The following is a 25,696-nucleotide window of genomic DNA, read 5'->3' as shown; positions in this document are numbered from 1 at the left end:
GAATTTAGTGAATCACTGAATTGAGTGAGTCAAGGGGACAGAGGCTGCCCTCAGAGGCCCCGGGGATGAGCTGCCCCTGAAGGGCTCAGGTGGCTTTATTTTCTGAGGGTGTACATCACTTCCTTCACTATGCTCTTGTCAGGGACGCATCAGGACGCATTACAAATAATACGTGGTCAAATATGTCCCAGAACCCTCGGCAGCTGGTTTGAGTGATGGGATCATGATGCGTCTTTTCAGGTCATTTTCACTTTCTTCTGTTTTTCCTCTGAGGGACCAACGATCCATCGATGGCGACTCCAGTAGTGCTGCTCCTCCAAGTTCTGAAGGATCTGAGAAATGAAGAGCTAAAAGAATTCAAGTGGTTCCTGCAGCAACCCGACATCCTGAATGAGCTCCCGGCCATCCCAAAGAGCCGACTGGAGACGGAAAACAGGCACGAGACGCTGGACGAGATGGTCAAGACCTACAGCGAGTACACTGTGGAAGTCACCAAGATAGTTTTGTCTCAGATAAACAGGAATGACCTTGTTGAGCAGTTGGCACACTGCCCAAGTCCTGAAGGTAAGTCTTAGGAAGGTTCCAAAAAGAGGTGTGACGGCCACCTGTGTCTGTAGGGCCTGCTTTGTGTTTTCCCCTGTGTTGTCTTGTGTGTATCTGTCTGTCTTTGCAGGTAACCCTGTAGGCGGGGTTTAGTTAACTGGGTGATCAGGAGCACCTGGCCAGTCTCCCTGAGAAACCCTCCCTGCGTTCCAAATCGCATACTTCTACTTTTTACTTTTAGTATGTACTGACAAGAATACAAGGATATAAGTATACAAGGATACAACAGGTTGAATAATGAAATTAAAGTGTGGTTCCCTCTTGATTGATTAATTGATTGTATAAAAAATAAAATTATTAAACATGGAGGAGTGCAGATGGTGCATTTAGTAGTCTCACAGCCTGAGGGAAGAAGCTGCTCTGTAGTCTGGTGGTACGACAGCGGATACTTCTGTATCTTTTGCCTGATGGCAGCAGTTTGAACAGGCTGTGGCTGGGGTGGGTGTTGTCTTTTAGGATCCTTTTGGCTCTGCGCAGGCACCTCACCTCCCCAATATCACTGAGGCTTGGTAGATGGGTTCCAATGATGTTTTGGGCAGTTTTAATCACTAAGTCTTCCTGTCCTGGGCCGTGCGCATCCCATGCCAGTTTGTGATGTTTCCAGTCAGGATGCTTTCAATCGCTCCTTTGTAGAAGTTGACAAGAACTTGGCGTGGGAATTTTGCTTTCTTAAGTTTCCTTAAGAAATACAGCCGTTTCTTAGCTTTTTTAACCAGGGCAGAGATATGTGAAGTCCATGACAGGTTCTCTGTTATGTTGATTCCCAGGAACTTAAAACTGCTCACTTGCTCCACCTCAGCTCCATTGATGTAGACAGGGTTGTGTGTCTTTGCCTCCTTTTTTCTAAAATCAACTATCAGCTCTTTGGTTTTGCTGACGTTGAGCAGTAGGTTGTTTTCTGTGTTGCATTCTGCAAGATGGTTGATTTCCTCCCGATATGAAAACTCATCATTGTTGGAAATCTGGCCAATGATGGTGGTGTCATCCGCGAACTTCACAATAGAGTTCTCTCCATGTCGGGGGTTGCAGTCGTGGGTGTACAGCGTGAACAGGAGGGGGCTGAGCACACAGCCCTGGGGGGCTCCGGTGTTGAGCACTAGAGTGGAGGAGGAGAGACTGCCAATCCGAACTGACGGGGGTCTGTTTGTGAGGAAGTCCAGTATCCAGTTGCAGAGAGTGGTACTGATGCCCAGAGTGTTCAGTTTTCCAATCAGCTTCATGGGGGAGATTGTGTTGAAAGCTGAGCTGAAATCAACAAACAGCATTCTGATGTAGGTACTGCTTTTCTCCAGGTGAGTGAAGACTGAGTGGAGAGCAGTGGAGATGGCATCCTCTGTGGATCTGTTGGTTCTGAATGCAAACTGCTAAGGGTCCAGACTGGCAGGGATGTTGTTCTTTATGTGCTGGAGAACCAGTTTCTCAAAGCACTTCATCAGGATGGGGGTGAGTGCCACAGGGCGGTAGTCATTTAGATCAGACACTGCAGACTTTTTAGGCACAGGGATGATGGTGGCTGTCTTGAAGCAGGTGGGAATGAGGTTATCCCTGACCGCCGACCTTCTTGCTCACTTCCTCCGCGTCCGTAGCGCCACATTTGAATGTTGTTGTCAAAATGCCGGTGCTGTTTCATACTGCGCTGTCGTCTGTCATATTTCTGATCTTCTGTCTTCCTGTCGCTGCTGCTGTACCTGAGCCAGGTGAGCGCCATGTGTGTGTGTGTGTGTGTGCGCTGTCTTCCATATGTGGGCGTGGCCTGTACACACTGCTCAGTCAGTGCCATGTAACTTCCGTGTGTAAAGGCTGCTCAAAAAGGTAGTTGTGACACCAGTTCCAGGCAAATGAACCTAAATCCAACTCCTTCACTTCTTTACAGGCTGTAAATCAGATTGATAACAGCTGAAAAAATCATTCACAGATTAAAAGAAACACAGCTGAGTACACATAAGCTGTTCCAAATCTTTACCCAAACAAGCCACTTTCAAGATTGGGCAGTAATTATTCTTATCAACAGTATCATAAATTACTGCTACTCTTAACCCTTAGCTTTGTGAAAGGAGCATGTTTATCAGGTAGCCTGTTAAGTATATCAGGAGTATATCAGGATCAGGATAGCTGATGTATATCAATATGATACATGTCTCTGCAAAATGGCTGAGCCAAAGAAATCCCTAAAATTTCATTAAAAATGTTTGCAAGGTTGAGATTTTGTTGCCTGGTATCTCTAACACAGGCAGTTGGATGATGGTCAGTAATTTCATGGGCAAATACAGCATTGCATTTTTGAGGTTGATTCATTAAAATATCTGCAGCACGCACACACACACACACACGCACACACACACACACACAGTAAAATAATTCTCTAAAAAGGCTGCAACACCCTCACCTGTAGTAGTCGTGTCACATCTGAAAATGTTTAAACTCTGTAGTACAATTATATTGGCACTAATTTTGTCAGATACACTTCTAATATTCACAGGAACTAACCCAATACCTTTCCCATTTGAAAAGTGTAAAGGTGGGGTGCTCTGGTGGCTCACCAGAGTAGAGTGTGTACCATGTACCAAGGCAAGTCGTCCTGTCTCTCTCTACTGTCACTGTCAAGTAAAGCAGAAATATAATAATAATCTTTTTTTTTTTTTTTTTTTTTTTTTTTTTTTTTAAGGCTGAAGGTGTTTCTATTTTATTAGACTTAAAACTGGATGTGCTGCTAGGAGGAGATAAAAAGACAGAAGATAAATAGGTGGGGTTATACTGTATGTTGATCGAAATGAGATTACATATAGAAACACTGTTAGGCCTGAAAGTCTGGCAAGGCAAATGTCTAATAGCCTGAGAAACACTGATTGCACAGGGATGAGAGGAAGGTTCCAGACAGCAGGGGGGCAGTGAGTGAAGTGGTAATCACCAGCAGTCGCAGCCAATTCAGGGGTCTGTCCGCTGACCATGGGACCACTGGTCACCACCATAAGGGGCGCTGGAGCAAAATGTCAGAATGTCATAATCCTGTCTATTAATGAACTTTGGTATTTATAATGCCTATATTCTTATTGTTGCACTGTATGGTGAATTTTGTGTGCTTATACCAGATGGCCATCTATCTACCAATCTATATATAGCATGTGAATGGATATTTTATTTTACTGTTTATAAATATGAACCATTTGGACTGTATTGTCCTCACCGTTTAGTGTCGGCTATGTGGTCACTATGGTCCAGACCAGTTGTTCAGTGGTCCCTTGCATGGTCCATCCATGGTCCTGAAATGGTCCTGACCATAATGACCACACAAAAGATCACTGAACAACTGGTCTGGACCACAGTGACCTCCAGTGCTGCACATGAACTATAGCAATGCTTTATTAAAGAAGGTCCACAAGGGTATTATGTTTATTTCACATTACCAATGCATGTGTAACACCCGGCTGGCCGGAAGAGGCCTAAAACAACTATAAAAACTAAATAAATAATTTTAAAAAATGATAAAAACCTAAACCGAGCGACAACGCCACCTAGGAGAGAGCCTAGGACTCTAAAAACAGGTTCTTTTAAATCAGGAGTGCAGAGCTTTAAAATAACCAAAAGAGTCAATCAAATACAAGGGAAGGGGTTTATTTACAGAGAATGGGTTAATTTCTTTTCAGTCCAAACCCATTCTTTAAAAGAACATCTTCCAGTTCGAGTCCACAAAGTAGTAGAGCCATGGCGCCGTCGCACCCGCCCTCCGTCCTGCACGCTTCCGGTGGACCCGTGCCTCGCTACAGTCGCGGTCCTGGCGGTGGCGACATACCCTGCGGAGACAAGAGACACCGGGTGAGGCTTTGCCCTTAAGGCAATAGAGTGCATGCACACAACCACTTCCAGTACTTCATGCCGCCAACAACTACTCACGTATTTCCTGGGCCGCAGTCCTAGACTTGCGACCCAGGCCGGAGTGAACTGGCGTTGGTGGACACTACTGCAGCCCGGTCCTTTCCTCCACCGGCCGCTCCTGGTCCGGGGAAACCTCGCGTCAACTTCCTGGTTGCCACAGCACACGCTGCTCCCCAACTCCGGTTGAGTGTCTCGCTCCTACCACCGCATCTCACCGCGACTCTCGCCGCTCTGGCCGGTCTCGTCCTGCGCTGCTGCCGAACCTCATCCTGCTCTGGGCGCCCTTCCGCGGCTCCTGCCTTGCCAGCTCGGCCTGGCCGCGTGGCCGCCTCCCTGGTCTCGTCCCCCGGGCCTCTCGTGTCCTTTCCTGCCGGGGCCTTTAATTCCTGCCGCCCCAAAGGTGAGGCCCACCTCTCCGGCACTGATTGGCTGCCGCAAGCCTCATTCCCCTTCCTCAGTGGCTGTCCAAGCTGTCAGTCTCAAAAACAACACGACAAGATGTTGTGTCTAAAATCATGCAACATGCAAATAAAATTAAGGATAAAAATAGATGCATATAAAACCAAAGTCAAATAAAATCATGCATAAATAATAAAAACACAAGCATATAAAATCACTACAAAGTAAAACCATAAAACACACTTCTGCCTTGTGACACGTGGTGTCAAAAATGTGATTTCAAGAGTATTTATATATAATCAAGAACAGCAGAAATTGAAAGGAAGTCACACAAAAGTAGGCAATGCAATTAAGATTTTCTATAGCATCCTCTAATTGATATCATCTCTTGTTGTTTCTTTATTCAGCCATTCTTGCTGACTGCCAGAGAAATCTCAAATTCAACCTGAAGAAGAAGTTTGAGGATTTGTTTGAAGGAATCAAAAGAGCAGGAAAGTCGGTACCTCTGAACCAGATCTACACAGAGCTGTACATCACTGATGGAGAGAGTGGAGAGATCAGTACTGAACATGAGGTCAGACAGATTGAAGCAGCATCCAGGAAACCAGACACACCAGAAACACAAATCAGATGTGAAGACATCTTTAAACCTTTACCTGGAAGAGATCAGCAAAGAACAGTGATGACAAATGGAGTGGCTGGCATTGGGAAAACAGTCTTAACACAGAAGTTCACTCTGGACTGGGCTGAACACAAAGCCAACCAGCATGTCCACTTCACATTTCCATTTACTTTCAGAGAGCTGAATCTGCTGAGAGGGAAAAAGTTCAGCTTGGTGGAACTTCTTCATCGCTTCTTCACTGAGACCAAAGAAGCAGGAATCAGCAGGTTTGAGCAGTTCCAGGTTGTGTTGATCTTTGACGGTCTGGATGAGTGTCGACTTCCTCTGGACTTCAACAACAACCAGATCCTGACTGATGTTACAGAGTCCACCTCAGTGGACGTTCTGCTGACAAACCTCATCAAGGGGAAACTGCTTCCCTCTGCTCGCCTCTGGATAACCACACGACCCGCAGCGGCCAATCAGATCCCTTCTGAGTGCATTGACATGGTGACAGAGGTGAGAGGCTTCACTGACCCACAGAAAGAGGAATACTTCAGGAAGAGATTTAGAGATGAGAAGCAGGCCAAAAGAGTCATCTCCCACATCAAGACGTCACAAAGCCTCCACATCATGTGCCATATCCCAGTCTTCTGCTGGATCACTGCTACAGTTCTGGAGGACGTGTTGAAAACCAGTAAGGGAGGAGACCTGCCCAAGACCCTGACTGCGATGTACATCCACTTCCTGGTGGTTCAGTTTAAAGTGCAGAATGTCAAATATTATGAGAAACATGAGAGAGATTCAGTCTGGACTCCAACGAACAGGGAGATGATCCTGTCTCTGGGAAAACTGGCTTTTGAGCAGCTGGAGAAAGGCAACCTGATCTTCTATGAAGAAGACCTGGCAGAGTGTGGCATTGATATCAGAGCAGCCTCAGTGTACTCAGGAATGTTCACACAGATCTTTAAAGAGGAGTGTGGGCTGTACCAGGACAAGGTTTTCTGCTTCATCCATCTGAGCCTTCAGGAATTTCTGGCTGCTCTTCATGTCTTTGTGACATTCATCAAGTCTGGAGTCAATCTGCTGTCAGAAGAACAATCAGCCTCCCAACTAAAACTCCTCCAGAGTGCTGTGGACAAGGCCTTACAGAGTCCAAATGGACACCTGGACTTGTTCCTGCGCTTCCTCCTGGGTCTTTCACTGCCGACCAATCAGACTCTCCTACGAGGCCTGATGACACAGACAGGAAGTAGCTCACAGACCAATCAGGAAACAGTCAAGTTCATCAAGGAGAAGATCAAGGAGAATGAGTCTCCAGAGAGAAGCATCAATCTGTTCCACTGTCTGAATGAGCTGAATGACCGTTCCCTAGTGGAGGAGATCCAGTGGTACCTGAGATCAGGACGTCTCTCCAGAGAAATACTGTCCCCGGCTCAGTGGTCAGCTCTGGGCTTCATCTTACTGTCATCAGAGAAAGATCTGGACGTGTTTGACCTGAAGAAATACTCTGGTTCAGAGGAGGCTCTTCTGAGGCTGCTGCCAGTGGTCAAAGCCTCCAAGAAATCTGTGTAGGTTCAGAGATAACTGGATATATTAAACACATAACATGAGGTTTTCTACACAAGAGAAACACATTTAAATTTATTGTTTTCATTTCTCCTTAGGCTGAGTGGCTGTAATCTGTCAGAGAGAAGCTGTGCAGCTCTGGCCTCAGTTCTCAGCTCCCAGTCCTCTAGTCTGAGAGAGCTGGACCTGAGTAACAACGATCTGCAGGATTCAGGAGTGAAGCGTCTCTCTGCTGGACTGGAGAGTCCACACTGCAGACTGGAGGCTCTCAGGTCAGGATTCCTCAACCTGCTCAACACATGACCAGTTCAGTCCTGATTTACATACAGTCACTAGGCCTGTCACAAATAACAGATTTCACTGTTGCGGCAGAAATTATTGCGATAAGTGATGATATTGTGTAATATTGTTCTTTTAAGACCATTTTTATTATTGTTGTAATTTTGACATTTTCAGACCATTCTTTAAATTTGTATTATGATAATATATATTTATGATAATAAAGGCATAATGATGCAATACACCGTTTAAAAGAGAAATAAACATTTATTCAATAAGAATATTTAAAAATGTAAACAAGAAAATTTAAATATCAGAAATAAAGAACACTTAAAAATACCTAAATAAATAAAGACCTGAAGAATACAAAAAAATGACCAACAGTCTCTGGAAACAAAAAGTGCACTGTATTAAAAAAAAAACAAACAAACAAAAAAAAAAACCAACAAAAACACACACACGTCTTGGCTTGTTGTTGTTTTTTTCTTAACTGGGAACACTGGGCAGGCTGGTTGTGCTTTAGCTGTGCACTGATGTTGCTCATATTCCCTCTTTTAGTTTGGAGAGTTTGAAAACAAACGCGGCTCACCTGCTCGTCCAGGTGACTGGGCTCCCCTCTCTCATCTGCTCTGAATCCAGAACATTCCCACACAGGGGGTTTGGCTGCGTTTGGATTGGGAAAAAGTTCCATGTCGTTCTCTTTTCTCAGCCTCGTCTCGTGTGTGTGTGTGTGTGTCTGTCTGTGTGTGTGTGTGTGTGTGTGTGTGTGTGTGTGTGTAGCCCATGGCCCCGCCCCCCACAGAGACAAAGATACTCGATGACAAGAGCGTTCCCTCCGTTCATTCCTCTAATGAACCAGCTCACCTCGCTGAAGATGATGCACGGCAGTGAACGCTCTTGTCGTCTGGTCTCTTTGGTGGAGAGAAACGAGGAAAACAAACACACATGAATGTGGCAATTAATCACCATCAGAAAAGTTACTGACTTCATTTAAATTTACCTTATGGCATATCGCGACAGGCCTCACAGTCTCCCCTGTAGCCAGCTGTGAGGACACTGAGGTCTGGAGCTCAGTAATAATGTTCTGTCTAAAAATAACAATCAGAGCTGTATAACTGTATGAATAATGAGGGTTTGAAAATGTCTCTTTAAGTGTCTGTTGCTGTAGTTTGGAGGTGAGTGAGCGTGCTGGCCCGGCTCCTCTCACCCAGTCCTCCCAGTCCTCCCAGTCCTCCACTGTATACGCTCTGTGCTCAAGTGCTCCCAGTCCTGACACAGACTATGAGGTCATGACAACATTGTTCTTATGTTTGCTTCTTCATGAAAACGTTAACCTCATAGGTGTGCATGTAGCTCCAACAGATTGTTCTGTCTCTCTGTCTTGTCACTGTGAAACTGGAGAAACTGGAGAATTTGACTGAACCATTTTTGAAATATAACAAGTCACCCTCAGTTGTCAACCTGCTGAATGAAACATGCAGCAAGCTGCTCTTCATCTAGAGACAATGTCAACCTCCCAGAGAACAATTCTACATCTTTTCTACATCATATCAAAGAAATGGCTCCAGCCATGCATACAGCTTCATGTCACTGAGCAGATTCCTAAGCTGTGTAGGTTTCTGTGAAAACACAAAGCAGATGATGTGGTGGACTGATTGTGTTTGTGATGGTGTGCAGGCTGTCAGGCTGTCTGCTCACACAGGAAGGCTGTGCTTCTCTGGCCTCAGCTCTGAGCTCCAACCCCTCCCATCTGAGAGAGCTGGACCTGAGCTACAATCATCCAGGAGACTCAGGAGTGAAGCTGCTCTCTGCTGGACTGGAGGATCCAACCTGGAGACTGGAGGCTCTCAGGTATGGAGAGACACACACAATGTCTTACAGAGGCCTGAGGAGTATTGTTTCATGTTGAATGGTGGATATGAGTGACGTGGTCTGCTAAATCCTTCATAGGGAAGGTTATTTACTTCTACTAAAAAGTAACTGAGTTAGTAACTGAGTTACATCATTGTCAAAGTAATTAATTACCAGGAAAAGTAACTATTACGTTACTTTTTTAAAAAATTGTTCAAATATGTCAAATTAGTTGGCTGCCAGAGAGCCATGGGGGGTGGCCAAGCCCTCTTGATTTTGAGGGGTGTGATTTTTTTTTTTAGTTATGTGTTAGTATTTAATTTATTTGTGACACATACATAGGGTTAAAAAGCTTCATAATTAGTTTGAATAAATAAATACACTGACATTAAAAAATTAAATCTGGAGGAAAGGGTTGTCACGTGAACACCCTCCCGCACTCACAGAGGTAAACAGAGTAAACTTGCAGAAAGTCAGTGTTTCCCATACACAGACCAGTGTGGTGCAGCGCCACACAGTCAACACCAAGCACCACAAACTGATTCTGCTTTTTTCCCCCCAACTCGATTTTAAAATATAAATATCATTCCGTTCATTCATCTCTGCATAGCGCTCTTTCTCCCTGTCATTCTCGTTCACACACACACACACACACACAGACATGCGCATACATGCCAGTGGTGTGCGGGTACACTTACAAACGACCCGCACTCGCCCGACGTTTTCAACCAACCCGACCGCAACTCGGACCGCAAGTCGGTTAAAATAATGGACCCGACCTGCTTCCCGACGTGCTTATTTTAAAAGGTATAGGCCATGCTCTTGGTTAGCTTGATCATAGCCTTATTGGCTTAGGAAACTGACATCCTTGAGTCATGTGCATTTAAAACAAAGTAGGCTATTACAGTTTTGATGCAGAGCAGTTTAACGTTAGGAACCTGCATTATTGCATTAGCCTATTTTATCCCGCTTCACCATGCATGCAAAAGTTAGTAATAATAAATTAATAATAGTAATGTAATAATAAAAAGGTAATAATAATAATAGTGTGTGTGTGTGAAGGGAGAGGAGAAGAGGGAAGGAAGGGCCGGGGGTGGGTGGAGGGGTGCGCCAAAGTCTGCAATGGTGAAAATATGGGTCCCTCAAGAAAAAGGTTGGGAACCACTGATCTAACGGCCTCTGATAAAGTAGTGATACCCTCTTGTCCGGGTGGGGAATTCCATTCATGTTGATAAATTACAAAAAAGTGTAAAGTCCGATCGGTTTGAAAATTGACACGCCGCGTTTTCTGCACAAGATGCACATTTTTCGTATAGGATAATTAAATAATAATTATAATAAAAAAGATCTGGGGTTTTTGAAGAAAGATCTGGGGCTTAAGCAGCTCTGATTGCTGACAGAGAGCTGCTCGGTTGAAGCCGCATCAGTGAGCTCAGTTACAGCCTAGTAACAGTGCATTTTATTGTCAGTAACGGTAACGGCGTGATGGGGAAACAGTAATTTTTTTTGATTACTCGTTACTGATAAAAGTAACACCGTTAGTACCGTTTATTTATAAAGCTGTTATTCCCATCACTGTTTCCTGCCCATGTTTCCCTCCTCAAAGAGAATCTGCTGCTCTGACTCTGGGTCTGTCTCAGTTGAAGGGCTAGATGACTACTGGGTCGCAGCCCACGGTCCCTACGTAGGAGGCGTCCTTCATCGGTGCCTATATCAGGTTTACTGGAACTAAAAGTTTAGTGAATTGGGACGGTGTAGCCTGCGGAGGATTCCTACGTCATTATTATCGAGGCTTCCCGAAGCGCATTCAAGTGATATAGCGTAAAATGCCTAAGCAGGTTTGGGAGGTGTGTCAGTGAACACCTGTGCATGAAACAAAACGATAAGCAGCTTCAACGCTCTCAAGATGGACAACACTGATTCTATTCTTTTATTTCATTTTGTCTTTGCGAAGATGCAGGAGCTCAATCACTTGCACCGTCACAACCGTGTTATGTATTTTCACACAAGGGAGCAGCGTGATCAGGTAAAATAGTAGCCTGTAAACCGTTTATTATAACAGCACCCGCTGACATAGCCTGACTGGTTATTTGTTTACTTAGGCCGACTTATATTTCATCTCACGCCTCAGACCTACAGACTATCCCAGTTAAAGTAACTGTACACATGGCTACATTGTAACGTACCTGATGTGCTGATGGTTGCTATGGAAACATCATGCAAAATGCCTATCTAACTTATCTAACTAAACTTGCATTTACAGGCATTGTTCAGATACAGTTAACAGCTAAACCCAATCTATGGTGGTAATTATAGGCATGGAAACTTATCAAAACGTCATGATATGAACATTAAGACGGTCTAAAACATGCTTCATAATTCCAGCAATGGTGGCTGATCCAAATTCAACTGGACCCAAACGTACCCTTAGTCCAGTCATTTTAGGCCAAAATTGGGGTCAACCTAGGACAAACTGCAAGAGAAGCAAACTCAACTGATTCTGTATCCTCAGTTTGTCCTGAGTGAGGGGAAAAAAGTCCCAAGGAATCCCATTGGTGGAAAGTTTTGAAAATCACCTCTATATGACCACATATTACCAAAAACACTGTTTTTAACACACAGGGAAAAGGGGTTCAACATTTGACTTTCAGATATCACTATAAAAATTCACAAGATGATTGCACACACAAAGACAAGAAAAAAAGTCAATTACAAGTTCTTTGAATTATTCTGTTTACACATGCATATCACACATTATCTGATTTGAGCAGGAAAGCACAGAGCCGACTGTACTTCCTCAGGAGGCTGGCGTCCTTCAACATCTGCAAAAAACTGCTGCTGATGTTCTACCAGTCTGTGGTGGTGAGCACCCTCTTCTATGCGGTGGTGTGCTGGGGAGGCAGCATCAAGAAGAGGGACGCCTCACGACTGGACAAACTGGTGAGGAAAGCGGGCTCTGTTGTGGGCACACAACTGGAGAGCCTGACATCTGTGGCAGAGCAACGGGCGCTGAGCAGGCTCCTGTCAATCATGGACAATCCACTGCATCCACTGCACAGCGCCACCACCAGGCAGAGGAGCAGCTTCAGTGACAGGCTGCTGTCACTGTCCTGCTCCACCGACAGACTGAGGAAATCATTCCTCCCCCACGCCATGCGGCTTTTTAACTCCACCCGGAGGAAATAACTCATTATACACATACTGCAATACTGGTAGATAACACGTAAGGACTGGAGGGGAAGGGGTGATTCCATGAGGCTGGATCAAGTCTGACAGTTCCTGAATTCCCAGTACCGGGCGTCAGGTTCTGTCGACGGTCTTGGGGCTCTAGTTTCCCGGCGCAGCGCGGGGTGGCGCAGTGAGGCGAACCCCGCGCAGAGCTAGTTTCGACCGGCGAAACGGGAGAGGCGGACAGTGTCCAAGTTTCGCAGACGGACTTGCGCGGAGATGGGAGTGGTGGCGCAGCGGGGGGAGGTGTCAACAGATTCAACTTGGCGCAGTGACAGTTTCGTGCCAAAAGGCTTCGCCGAGGTGCGCCAAAAGCTCACCATCTGAAACCACGTCTACTTTCAGCGCAAGGCGGAGCGGAGCCGGCGCAGTGGAAGTTTGGCTGACAGGCGCACATCACCAAAACCTCACAATCAGCACAAACGGTGCCAATCTCCTTTGATCTGACATCAGCTGTGACGGGACAGTTGATATGGAGATATATGTATGTGCTGATTGTGATCGTAGCATTGAATAGTGGTTTTTTTCGGTATTTATTGCATTGTTCATGTGTCTGACATTCCGGAAGCCTGCCTGTGAGGTTTTGGTGACGTGTCCGCACTGCTCGCCGGTCTCCGCTCCGCGCCTGTCTCCTGAGCTCCGCTCCGCCTGCAGCAGTAGACCTCCATGTCAGCTGTGTAAACTTTCATTACGCCTTCGCGCAGCGCATTTTAAAGGCGAGGACAGGGGCTCATTTGATTGGTTACATGTGAATCGGCTGTGTCAAACCCACTCCACGCCTTCTCTCCTCCCTTGCGCCGGTAGGAGGGACGGTGGAGTACTTGCGCCACCGAGAACGGCGTGCCAAACTTGGAAAATCCGCCTGGCCACACCCAGTTGGCGAAGCGCATCTGCGCTACGCCCCCGCCTCGCCTGGTCTGCGAAACTAGAGCCCTTCTGTTTAAATTGTTCATATTCCTATCTTTTTATAATCCTTGTTTATAGTGTTTATATTGCTTACTGCTATTTATCATGTGTATACTGTATATTTCTTCTAAATTTGCACATTGACCTCCCTCTATGCACATTTTATACACCCATGCACACGGTTTTTTCTGTTTTTTTTTGTTGCACATTGCTTTTTGCACACTGGGTTGTACTTAGGTTATTCTGTTGTACTTAGATCTTATTCTTTATTTTTATTTTCTTTATTTTTTTTTATTTTATTTACTTAATCTGTAATCTGTAGATACTGCTGAAAAAATGTGAATTTCCTACGGGATGAATAAAGTATCTATCTATCTATCTTGATATGCGCTAATAAGGAATATAAGGAATAAATGCCAGAAGAGCCATTTAAACAGTGAATTAAAAGGTTAATATATATATAGTAATCTTTTTGTCTGAAAGTAAAATTTTGAACCCCTTTCCCCTGTGTGTTAAAAACAGTGTTTTTTCACCAATGGGATTCCTTGGGACTTTTTTTCCCCTCACTCAGGACAAACTGAGGATACAAAATCAGTTCAGTTTGCTTCTCTTGCAATTTGTCCGAGGTTTTTTCATAAAACGACTGGACTACCTGGGAAGTAGGCTGTAATGTCGGCCGTGAAGCATCGTGGAGGTGTGTCCTGCAAATGAGTCAAAAATAGGCTGGATCGGTCGGCTGCATTATCAGGACGCTGCGCGGTGAAATTGAATTGGGACAGCACTTGTCGTGACGCCGTGACGTAAGCAGCCTACAAATACGACCTAGGCAGCGTACAGCCTTTGAACTGAGACAGAGCCTCTGTTTCTTCCTCCAGGGTGGACCATGGTGGAGAGCAGTGGCTGAAACCAGGACTGAGGAAGTGTAAGTGTGGATTTAATTTAATTTAATTTATAGTAACAGGGACAGTGCACATTAATGAACATTTCTGTAAATGCACCAGAATTTGCCAAAAGGCTATGTTGAGAATAGTGTGTTTCTGAATATCTGCTGGGACCTCTCTGCCCTGGACAGCAGCTCCGGGCAGAGAGCAGACTGGACACACAGATTTCTTGTTTTGCCTTTTATACAGGGAACTTTGGCATTACAGATGAATGGAGCTTTACAAAGTTGTGAGTGGATAATCTTTGTGCCTGACTGAAAAGAGAAGGACCTGCGACGTCCTGAAAAGTGCCTGAACAAAATGTAATCCACGTATGCTCCTGCTAACAAAGGCTGAGAGGGGAGGAGCCACACCATGAACAACTCTGTCAGTCACACACACATCTGCATACCTGAGCAGGTTTTCCAGCTCAGGAACTTCTATTTCCTTCAAAGTGGGCGCTGGTGGAAGTGATGCGGCCTCTTATCAAGAGTCTCCAGTGTTTGTTTCTCCAATAACTGTAGTGGCTTCAGCAGGTGGGCGGACTGGCCATCTGGACGTTCTGGAGAATACCGGCCGGCCGGTCTTTTTTTTTTTTTCCTCCCCTTTTTGCTTGTAATCTACTGTTGTTCCATGTCCAGACCAATAGGTGGCAACAATGCGCCGGTAGGCCCTTAGATGCGCAGGCTTACTCGCCACTCAGCCGTGTCAAAGATACTCGTGGTAGTGTGTGCAAGTTGAGATGACTAGAGAGAGACCATCAGGGCTGCCGCTCCCTATACGCAGACTACGCTTTTGGTGGGCTTTTGGTGACTGAGGCAGGGCTCTCAAGTTTCACGCATTGGGAGAAGGGTTGTTAAATCATTTGTGTGCATTTTAGTCATTAACATTTTACACTGACATTAAAAACACTCTTTTGGTAGTAAAACAGTAAAGTAATAGAGTAAAAGGTAAAAAACAGAATTTCCAAAACTTTAAGGGAGGGGGGAGAGGGTGAGTTTTCATGCATCCGTTGTTTTGGGCCGGGCTTAGTCAAAGTCCAGGGCTGTTTTTTAGTCCGGCCCTGGGCTTCAGTGCTGTGGAATCAGCCTGTGAGCAGCTTGTTAAAGCACAGCTAATGTGAGAGAGGATCACTGACTGCAGCAACATCTTAGCAGCTTGACTTGACATGGAGTTCCTCATGAGCCTCAAATTCAACAAACTCAGTTTGACTCTGACAGACTTTTTTTCCCCGAGCCTTGAAGGAGAGATGGCAGTCGATCGTAACGCTGAGATCCTTCAATTCTGTTGCGACTTGTTCCCACTTCTGTTTGACTCCTGAACACAAAGCAGCAAACATTCAGCTGTTTAGATGCTGCAGCTGCAGTTTCTGCTGTTTGTTCTCAGCTGCTTTTACCTGCTGAACCAAACCAAATCACATTTGATGGGTCACAGGTGTAGCCTATCACCATAGGCGGCGCTAGGGCATCGGGAATGGGGAAGCTAAACAACAAAAAAAATGTTACCCAGCAGCAGCAGACTGACGCTTAAAATAATAAAGGCTCCATCTTGCTAACATGACCCAATGAACCCTATTTAACTGAGCATTACACTCAAAATTACAATAATATTTCATATAGGCTAGGCTGATATTGCTGATGTCATCAAACTGAGATGGCGCAGCAGAATAATTCATTCATTCTTTACACAGATTAATACTCATTGGCTACTGTAGTAGCCCATATTAATTCATTAATTATAAAACGGGTGCTTCCCATCCTTAAATGTGATTGGCTGAGCTGCGTTCCATGCCGTTGTAAAATCAGTGTAACCCACTGGCAGACCGCAGCACAAAATATCCCTGCGCCACTGTAAACGGACAGAGCGTTGCCTAGCAACCAACTACTCTGCGCTCCACTTCCTCGTTAGGTCACATTTGTCTTTTGTAGACTTTTGTCAACAAAATGTCAGACTTTGTGGTGAATTTTGATTTGCTGGGTGGCCTGAGCCTGGATGAGTGGTTGGAGGAGCTGCTTGGTGTCTGTTAAAAGACGCTGAATTCACCACCAGCAACAATGTTTTCGCCGGTGTGGTAAAGAAACTCCGCCGAGAAGGACGTGACAAATCTTCCCACCACCAAGCCATAACCGAGGCAGACTGCCAGAAGATGAAGCACTTTCAGGCACCAAGCTCAGACACACCTTGGGGGCTTGTCTGTAAAGTCTGGTTTGATGTGCAGCTTCATATGGGACGCAGGGCGAACGAGGGCAACCGCTGATTAAAGCCCGACTCCTTCAACATTCGCCATGACGAAAATGGCCTAAAATATGTCACCCTGTCTTTCAACGAATGCACAAAAAATCTCAAAGATGCTGCCGAAAAAACATAGAAAGTCTGAGGGGATTCATATATGAGCAGCCGGGTAACCCACTGTGTCCGGTGGCCTCCCTGGAGAAATAGCCTACCTCTCCCTGCTGCCTCCTGATCCTCCTGCCTTTTATCTCCACACAAAGTGGACACAGTGGGCTCTAGTTTCTCAGACCCGGCGAGGCGGGGACACAGCACAGCTGTGCTTCGCCAACTGGGTGTGGCCAGGCGGATTTTGCAAGTTTGGCACACCGTGCTCGGTGGACTCCACCATCCCTCCTGCCGGCGGAGGGGAGGAGAGAAGGCGTGGAGTGGGTTTGACACAGCCGATTCACATTTAACCAATCAAATGAGCCCCTGTCCTCGCCTTTAAAATGCGCTGGGCGAAGGCGTAATGAACATTTACACAGCTGACATGGAGGAAGAGAGCAGCAGCAGCAACACACACTCAGGACAAAGAGGCCAGTCTTGACTGCTGGAATGTTGCTGGAGCTTCCATCCATCCATCCATCCATCCATCCATCCATGCATCTATCCTTACATTCGTCTTCCTCATTCCCATCTTTCCATGACCTACCTGCCTCACATCTCTCTTTTTCCAGCTCTCTCACCGTCTGTTAAAGTTATTGATTTTTACGAGCAAATATAAATTTAACTGTGAAGCCCCCATTTTTAATGAATGTTTTTACCTCAAAGGATAATCCTCGCCATATTCAAATAAATAGCCTACATGTTTGTTTTGCAACTTTCAACTCCATCACTTACCCCAATGGCAAATTTCCTTTGGCTTGGATGTGGCCCAAATGAACAGCAAAGATGTGGCCCAGTTACAGAAGTGAATGACGGCCCATATCTGGCCCAGGTATATGAAAGCTGTGTTTGAACCATAACATAGCCAGACCTCTGCCACAGCTGGACCAACACCAAAAGATCATATGGCTTACAGCTGGGCCTCATACGGCACGCCTGTATGGCTGAGTTCTGGTAAAGCCTAATGGCTCTTATGTGGCCCACATGTGGCTCACAGACCAAAAGCCAGATTTTACCCAGAAGCTAAACTAATTTACACCAAACCTTTTACCTGGCTCACTTTCGGAAGTGAATGATGGGCCACATCTGGCCCTAGGGTGTATTAGCTTTAACTGAACCATAACAAAACCAGACTTCTACCAGGAGTGAACTAAATATGGTCCTTATGTGGCTTTCATATGGTTGACAGAGTGACATTACTTGAAGTGAATGACAGGTCTGCTGGCACCAAATAACAATAATAATTTTAGTGCAATATGAGCAGTGATTAAGTTGCCCTGTATATGGATCATTTTAACCATCCATGATATGTATGAAAATGAAACACACAAGTTTTGCTTCAGTTTTATTTCACAAAATGTAGTGCAAACAAAAATGAACAGTACAAAAAATATGAACAGTATGTAACTATAAATGAACAGTTTAAATTGAGCTGAACTGTCAGCTCCAGCTCTTTTCTTTTCATTAGCAGTTTTTTCTCTCTTTTCTCCCACCATCTCTGTCACCAGCCAGATGAAGCCATGTCTGAGACTGAGGAAGTCACTGGGTTTCTTCTAACAGCACCTTCACAATGCAGAACATTAGAAAGAGTAGTGTTATTGTAGCTTTTGATATAATGTAATGCACTGCAAATTTTCAAAAAGTTTTTATATTTCATAAACTGTATGTATGACTTTCAGCTGAATCAGTCAGTCACTTGTCAGATGCATAGAGAGGGAGGAGACAGGCCAAGGAGTGTCACCTCTCACGTGACACTGGTTGCATCACTACAGAAAAGTACTGTGATTGGTTCGTTGCGGCCAGGGGATTGTGGGATTTGTAGTTCTTGAAAGACCACACTTAAGCTAGGTTACTCGCTAAACCAGTCTCCCGGTCCGCACACACACTTTTGAGGGCAAAGGCGAGTGAAATGTTTGCACTAAGAGAAGCACATAGAAACTGAAAGATGGCCACTCGACCATATATTCATGTTGGTGGACGGGCAGAGGCGCCGCGCATAGATCTCTGGCTTCATTACTCGCTAACGTTAGCAGCTAATCACCACTGACACGCCTCAGCTGCGTTAGCACCCAACGTTAGCAGCTAATATAATTTATATACGGTATATAAATTATATTAGCTGCTAACGCCCAGTGTGGTATTACCACAGTGGCATTAGCAGCTAATATAATTTATATACGGTATATAAATTATATTAGCTGCTAACGCCCAGTGTGGTATTACCACAGTGGCGTTAGCAGCTAAGCAGCTAATATAATTTATAAACCACACGGGAGCTGCGTTAGCTGCTAATATAATTTATAAACCACACGGGAGCTGCGTTAGCTGCTAATATAATTTATATACCACACGGGAGCTGCGTTAGCTGCTAATATAATTTATATACCGTGCTTCATATGGCTTCATATAGACACAGGTGCTGTGTTAGCAGCCAATGTTAGTAGTGCTTAAAGTTAGCGACCGCTTTTAGCAAAATCTGACATTAGAGATCATTAAAGTTGAATCAAACATTTTCATCCTAAAAGCAGCAGGCTTAGCGAGGATGCTAACGCAGCCATAAGCCTGTGTCTAGTCACCGCCTTCACACGTCTTAAAGAAGAACAGACTTCTGTTTGGCTAATCATCTTATAGTTTTCTCCTCCAAAGACCAAAGGTTTTGTGGAACCATAACTTAGTGAGAATAAAATCTCCATTTATTATCATTAGTTCAACAAAATTTCAAAGGTTTAAAATTCACTTACCAAGCCAGTTGAAAGATGAGAGGAGCCAGGGGAAAAATTAGGCAAATAAGGTCCTGGTCATGTGCTGCAAAAGCCTCCACTCTGCCACCTGGGCAGGTGTCAGAGTGTATGGCCAAACTGAAGGTTAGGATGTGGCCCACATGTGTTCTGCCATATCACATTTGCCAGTTACAAGTCAGGTGTGGCCCAAAAGTAAAATCTATTATCTGGGCCAAGCGCTTCAATTACAGAACTGTCCCAGAGGAGAAATCCCCTCCATTTTTGAAGGTATGGCCAAACCAATGTGGTTATGATGTGGCCCTCATGTGTTTTGCCGAATCACATCTCAGCCAGAGGAACCAGCTAGATGCCACATGTGGCCCAAAAGTCAATGCTATCAGGCTACTGATGCAACAACACACTAGAGATTAAAACAAAGGTTGAAGTTTTTACATTCGCTGTTCTAAACGCCCAGAGTCTGGCAAGGAACTGATGCATTTTACATTTTCAATTTGTGTGGAGTCAGGGTTTCCCCTAAACAAAAAATTGGCACCGGACAACGTGACCGACAGGTTTTCAATTTACCGGACAAATGTTTGAAATTCCGGTCAAATATTATCTGGATTTATTGAGCTTAAAATTATGTGCAGGCTATATAAGAATATCAAGGCATGTCAATTTATAGCGTAATCTTTTTATTGAAAAGAGGCTGTATCAAATTAAATTAGTGCCGTCAACTGACTCACGTGCGTAGCTTCTAAAATAAATAAATAAATATTGCACAAGCTTGTGCTCTTTTAACATGAACATTGCATACAATTGCAAACAATTGCAACTACAATTTGCAAACAAAAAAAAGCTCATACCATTTTAATAACGCGGCGTGCTGCCAACTTGAAATCAAATAGATGCAATAAAAACTTAATTCAGCAGCTGAAGTAAAATCCAAAGTCTCAAGTGTCTCTCCACAACTTGCAATGTGCATCAGTCTTGTGACCAGTGGCGGCTGGCCCATAGGGGGCGCTGGGGCGCCGCCCCTCCAGACGTGGAGGGGAAAAATCTCTAATGTATATATTTACAAATTTTATCATCAGTGTCAATTTTACTTAATAGTGTGTGCCTACATGCAATCTGAATAATTTAAACAACATTTACACCAACTGACTCATTCAATCAGTGGTGAATTTCCTCCCACAGACTGTATCATTTCTCTTTAGGGGCGCTTTTCAAAGCGCCCCAGACCTGCAGCTAAATAGCCAATCCGGTTATGGTTGCTAGGGGGAAATGATGAATAATTGGCCAATCAACGTCGCCAAATTTAACGCCGTAGGGGCGCTGGAAATGTCGCCCCTACGTCCACGTAAAATGCGTGAAGGTTTCGGATTGCTAAAGCTACTTGAGGAGCCAGCGATCATTGTTTTTCATAGTGAGATTCCCAGACTTACGGCGCCCTACGAAAAAAAAATACCGCGAGGAGTGAGTGAGAGAGATAATGGCGGCGACGATGACAGGAGTTCAAGAGCAGCAGCTTCCACCAAATTCGGTGAGATCCTTATTAAATTACCCTTTTGCGAGAAGGACGGTAGCGGAAAAAATCCGCGTTAAGGAGCTGGGACACGACAAGCCCGAAATCAACATCCAACAGAAAACCAAGGAGAAAGCTACATCCTATAGCAGGACTTTTTGTCGGAGCTGGTTTCAGTGCAAGCCGTGGCTGACAGGTTGTGGAGCAGCCAGTGCACTTTTTTGCTTCCCCTGCATCCTTTTCAGAAGTGACAGGTATGATTCAGCGTGGACACACACACAGACAGACACACACACAGAGAGAGAGACAGACCCAGTGAGAGAGACAGACAGGGATGCAAACAGCGCGCCGAAAAGCGCAACTCGCTTTTTGCCTGGCCATTTGGGTGAATTTCATGGACATTTGGGTGACTGTTTCTAACTCGGAATTTGACATAATAACAACGGCACCGGCACCGCACGAGCCAAAAGGCAACACCCACAAGGCAAAGAAACTTTCCAGGCTACAGCAGTGCACTGACATAGATTATTACAAAGTGAAGAGGTGCCACTCGGCTCTAGTTTCACTGGCTAACAGCAGCACACTGGCTTAGCGTGTCTATTCAGAGAAGAGGTATCACTTTGGCTTATTTTTCATATTCAATCTGTGTTATCACATGCATGCTACTGCTCATTCATTGGTGTTTGAATTGTTAGGTCTGTTTGATAAGTAATTTACATTTTTAAAACAAATGATAATCTAACATATTGTTAAATTATTGGAGTCAAGCTTGCTGGTAAACATCTACTCCTTCAAGATAATTTATTATGTTCTACAACTCATAATACTACATACCTAGTGTTTGAGCAACATATCTCCTCTGTGCTACAAAAGATCCGCCGTAACCCCCTGTTGTTCTGTTGTGTTTGTGACATGCACTGACAAATTTTGCTGCTTCTATGGCACTGATGCTTTTTTCTTCAAGCAAATTTTGCATTTTTTCTTGATCAGATAGGGTAAATCATCTGATTATGTTTTAATTTTTGAAAAGAACTTTGCTGTAAACTCACTCACTCACTGTTGATTTGTATAGATTCAGCTGAAATCCCTTTCTGTAAATTTATCTCATTATTGTATTGTATTGTATAGTATTTGATAGCATAAAGTCTAATATAGCTGTAAATTGTTATTTTATCTTTGAAACTGTTGATTTTGAGAAGGAAATTAAATATTATTGTGGAACTGTTAGTAATTTTCCCACTGTTCATTTGAATGCTTATACTAGACTAGGCAGGGAAATGTGTTGGCACACCAGCCCCACCAAGAATTTTTTTCACCAGCCGCCACTGCTTGTGACCTTGTTCTCCTCCAGGCGACTTCGCTGAGCTGTTTTGATCTGGTTCTGCAGAGAAAAACCTCTCTCTCTCTCTCTCTCTCTCTCTCTCTCTCTCTCTCTGGTACACCGGAGACAGGGATCACGCAGTGTTTTTTTTTTTTTTTTTAAATAATAATAATAATAAATAAAATTACGTGGAAATTGACTGTTTTAATAAAATTCAAATTGTGAATATTTTCATCGGACATTTACAAATTACAAATTAGTCCAGTGATTACCGGATAACGGAAACCCAGTGTGGAATATTTATATATATGGAAGAAGAACTGGAGAAGACATGGTGGTGCAGTGGTTAGCACTGTCGCCTCACAGTGAGAAGGTCCTGGTTCGATTCCCACCCAAGGTCCTTTCTGTGTGGAGTTTGCATGTTCTCCCTGTGTCTGCGTGGGTTTCCTCCGGGCACTCTGGTTTCCTCCCACCGTCCAAAGACATGCAGGTCAGGTGAATTGGAGAAGCTAAATTGTCCCTAGGTGTGACTGTGTGTGGATGTCAGTGTTTGTCTGTCTGCCCTGCGATGGACTGGCGACCTGTCCAGGGTGTCTCGCTGCCTTCGCCCTATGAGCGCTGGGATTGGCTCCAGCAACCCCCCGCGACCCTAGTGAGGATAAGCGGTTTAGAAGATGAATGAATGAATGAACTGTGTAGTTAACAGGAGCAGCTCTAGACACCATGACTGGAAAAAAGACATCACCGTACTGGACACATTGTTTGACTGACAGGTGATCAGGTTGGGTTTCCATGACGCTGCCAAACGGTGCCAATCTCCTTTGATCTGACACGAAACTGTCACTGTGCCAAGCTGAATCTGTAGACACCTCCCCCCGCTGCACCGCCACTCCCATCTTTGTGCACCTCTGTCTTTGAAACTTGCAAACCGTCCGCCTCTCCCGTTTCGCCGGTCGAAACTAGCTCTGCACGGGGTTCGCCTCACTGCACCACCCCGCGCTGCACCGGGAAACTAGAGCCCAGTGTGACAGCGCCGATGTGTGGTAAATTAACAGTATACTTTTATTATTATTGTTATTGTTACAACCGATGTTAGTCATAGGCCTACATCTGAGCAAAAACGCACCTGTCGCCAAACGCACACCACCAAAAGAGGAGTCCAAACATAACTGAACACTATTTTAACAATTGCACTATTAATGGAAATATCCAATTCAACATTAACGAGCCCAAATAGCCTGATGTGACATGATGATGGCACTAGATGAAAAAGCAATCTTAGCGTCTGTGTTGCTTGGCAACCATTCTGTCCACTCTATCTTGCTTGGTGGAAGAATGAATAGTTCTCAATTTTATTGTTGCATTATTACCAATAAATTATTGATTTTTTTTTTCTTGTGTGTTTATTTTATGGGCTATATGTAGGGTAACCGTTTTATATCAGAACGCCCCTCAGCGAGGGCTGGGCGATATACCGAAAATTTACCGATACCAAAATTTATGACGATAACTGACGTCACTTTGCTCATGTCGGTCTGTTCGGTATTTTAAAAAAACAAAATAAAAGTCGTCTTTGTCTTTTTTGGCTGTGTAGGCAGGCATGTTCATGTCCCTTTAAGACGCTGTACTACGTGTCCAGCGTGTGTGGTCACGTGACTCCACCCCTCCAGTCTGCAACAAGAAGGGAACAGTGTTGCCAACTTGGCGACTTTCTCGCTAAATCTGGCGACTTTCCAACTCCCCATGGTGACTTTTTTTGTCAAAAGTGACTAGAGACAAATCTAGTGACTTTTCCTGGTGTTACTGGAGACTTTTCTGGTATTTTGGAGACTGAAAGCTCGTGTCGTTCCTCTGCAGTTCCTGTTCTCAGCGAGCAGCGGGTGCTGCCGCGAGCCCCTCCCCCGCCCCAAAGTCCTCCCAGGCGGTCACAGCCTCCAGCTGCAGTCAGGAGAGGAGCAGAGAGGAGACCCACCACTCCGCCTGCAGGCAGCAGATGAATCACACATGCACAAAGCCGCGTTGATCGCGCCCTTATTCCTCTCCTACAGCGCCCATTACAGTCCATTACAATCACATGGAAATCGCAAATTATGCAAATTAGGCGATGACGTCATTTGGCGACTTCTAGCGACTTTTAGGAGAGCCAATAGCTGCTTTCCTTACTGAGGAGTTGGCAGCACTGGAAGGGAAAGAGACGCTGAGGATGGAGGACGGCTCAAATGTAGAAGCGGCTCGAAGTCGATTCAGTCGAGGACGACTTGCTTATCATATTTTATACTTTAAACTTGGTTTGACTGTCAGTGGTTCAATAAATTTAACTTAAAGTATTTCATATGTATTTTCTTCAGTTATTCTCAGACAGAGTTAGAGTTGCACTTCTCAGGATGCAAACTTGTCGCCTTTCGGCTCCAATCTCTGTGTTTTTGGTCAGTCGGGTCGTTCACGTGAATCGTGTAGTTTGGAAGAGACGCCTGGCCTCCGAGTCCCATGGAAAGTTTTAACGTTAGTTTGAAGGAACCGCCTCACGTTAAATTAGACCTTGTATAACGTTATGCTTCGAGCAAAGTGGCTAACGTTAGTTAGCAAGACAAGCGGGCCATATGATGCTGGAATGTCCATCAGCAAGATAGCAAACTAATTAGCCAGCTAACGTTAGCTAGTGCTAATGGTAATTCCAGCATGGTCTGCTTGTCTTGCTAACTAACGTTAGCCATTTAGCTCTAAGCATATGCTTGCTATGTAAGGGCCTAGTCTTCCAGCTAACTAGCAACTCCCGTTATGGGGGAGGGGGGGGGGGGGGGGATCCCCGGTTTCCCCTTGATGTGGGGCGAGTCGGGTGGGGGTCCGGGGGGTATGTGTAATGCGGGGCGAGTCGGGTGCGGGTCGGGGGGGTGTGTGTAATGCGGGGCGAGTCGGGTGGGGGTCCGGGGGGTGTGTGTAATGCGGGGCGAGTCGGGTGGGGGTCCGGGGGGTGTGTGTAATGCGGGGCGAGTCGGGTGCACTGCGGGACCGCGTCTTCCTCCAGTGCCTTTTTTTCCTTTCGCCCTTTCCGCACCACCTTTCCTCTTTTTTCCTGGATTTGGGGAATTAATTTCTTAACTTGCGCCTCCTCTCCTTTCCTCCACAGACACACACACACGAGTCGCGACACCACCTCCTCAACTCGCTGCCTGTGTTTACAGTGCACTCGGACTGTTGGGGCGGGTGTTCATCAAAACAAACCAATCAGGTCTTGAGCTCTTCACAGGCTGCTGGCCCCTGATTGGCCTGTCCGTCTCTCTGACTCAAAAAAAAGGTCAGACTGGCGAGGCAGCCGGACCAGACCGGCCTGACAGCTGATTGGCTGATGACCTGTCTGAAAAAAAAAAAAAAAAAAAGACAGACAGGCCACCAGGCCAGTGACAGGCCGGCGGTTCTCCTGATGTGCAGTCCGGGCCTGGCAGCAGTAACACTTCATGTCTGTTCTGCAGGATGAATGTTTTCTTCAGCGGCTGTGTTCATGGTTTTGACAGCAGAAATATTTCA

The 25,696-nt window shown here is 45.1% G+C and overlaps 1 protein-coding gene across 1 annotated transcript in view; it reads left to right on the top strand.

Annotated features, from left to right (window-relative positions):
• Positions 1-290: 290 nt before the first annotated feature.
• Positions 291-25,696, top strand: part of LOC115369782 (NACHT, LRR and PYD domains-containing protein 3-like) — a gene marked incomplete at its 3' end in the record, with an annotated part of 26,922 nt that continues 1,516 nt past the window's right edge. The window contains exons 1-5 of the mRNA XM_030066448.1: positions 291-564; positions 5,283-7,047; positions 7,144-7,312; positions 9,006-9,175; positions 14,185-14,231. Coding sequence (XP_029922308.1) covers positions 291-564; positions 5,283-7,047; positions 7,144-7,312; positions 9,006-9,175; positions 14,185-14,231 — 2,425 coding nt within the window. The remainder of the gene's footprint in view (positions 565-5,282; positions 7,048-7,143; positions 7,313-9,005; positions 9,176-14,184; positions 14,232-25,696) is intronic.

This window comes from Myripristis murdjan, chromosome 13 (assembly GCF_902150065.1).
Source record: "Myripristis murdjan chromosome 13, fMyrMur1.1, whole genome shotgun sequence".
In the NCBI taxonomy this organism is placed as follows: Eukaryota; Metazoa; Chordata; class Actinopteri; order Holocentriformes; family Holocentridae; genus Myripristis; species Myripristis murdjan.
This window is presented reverse-complemented; position numbering and strand designations above follow the sequence as displayed.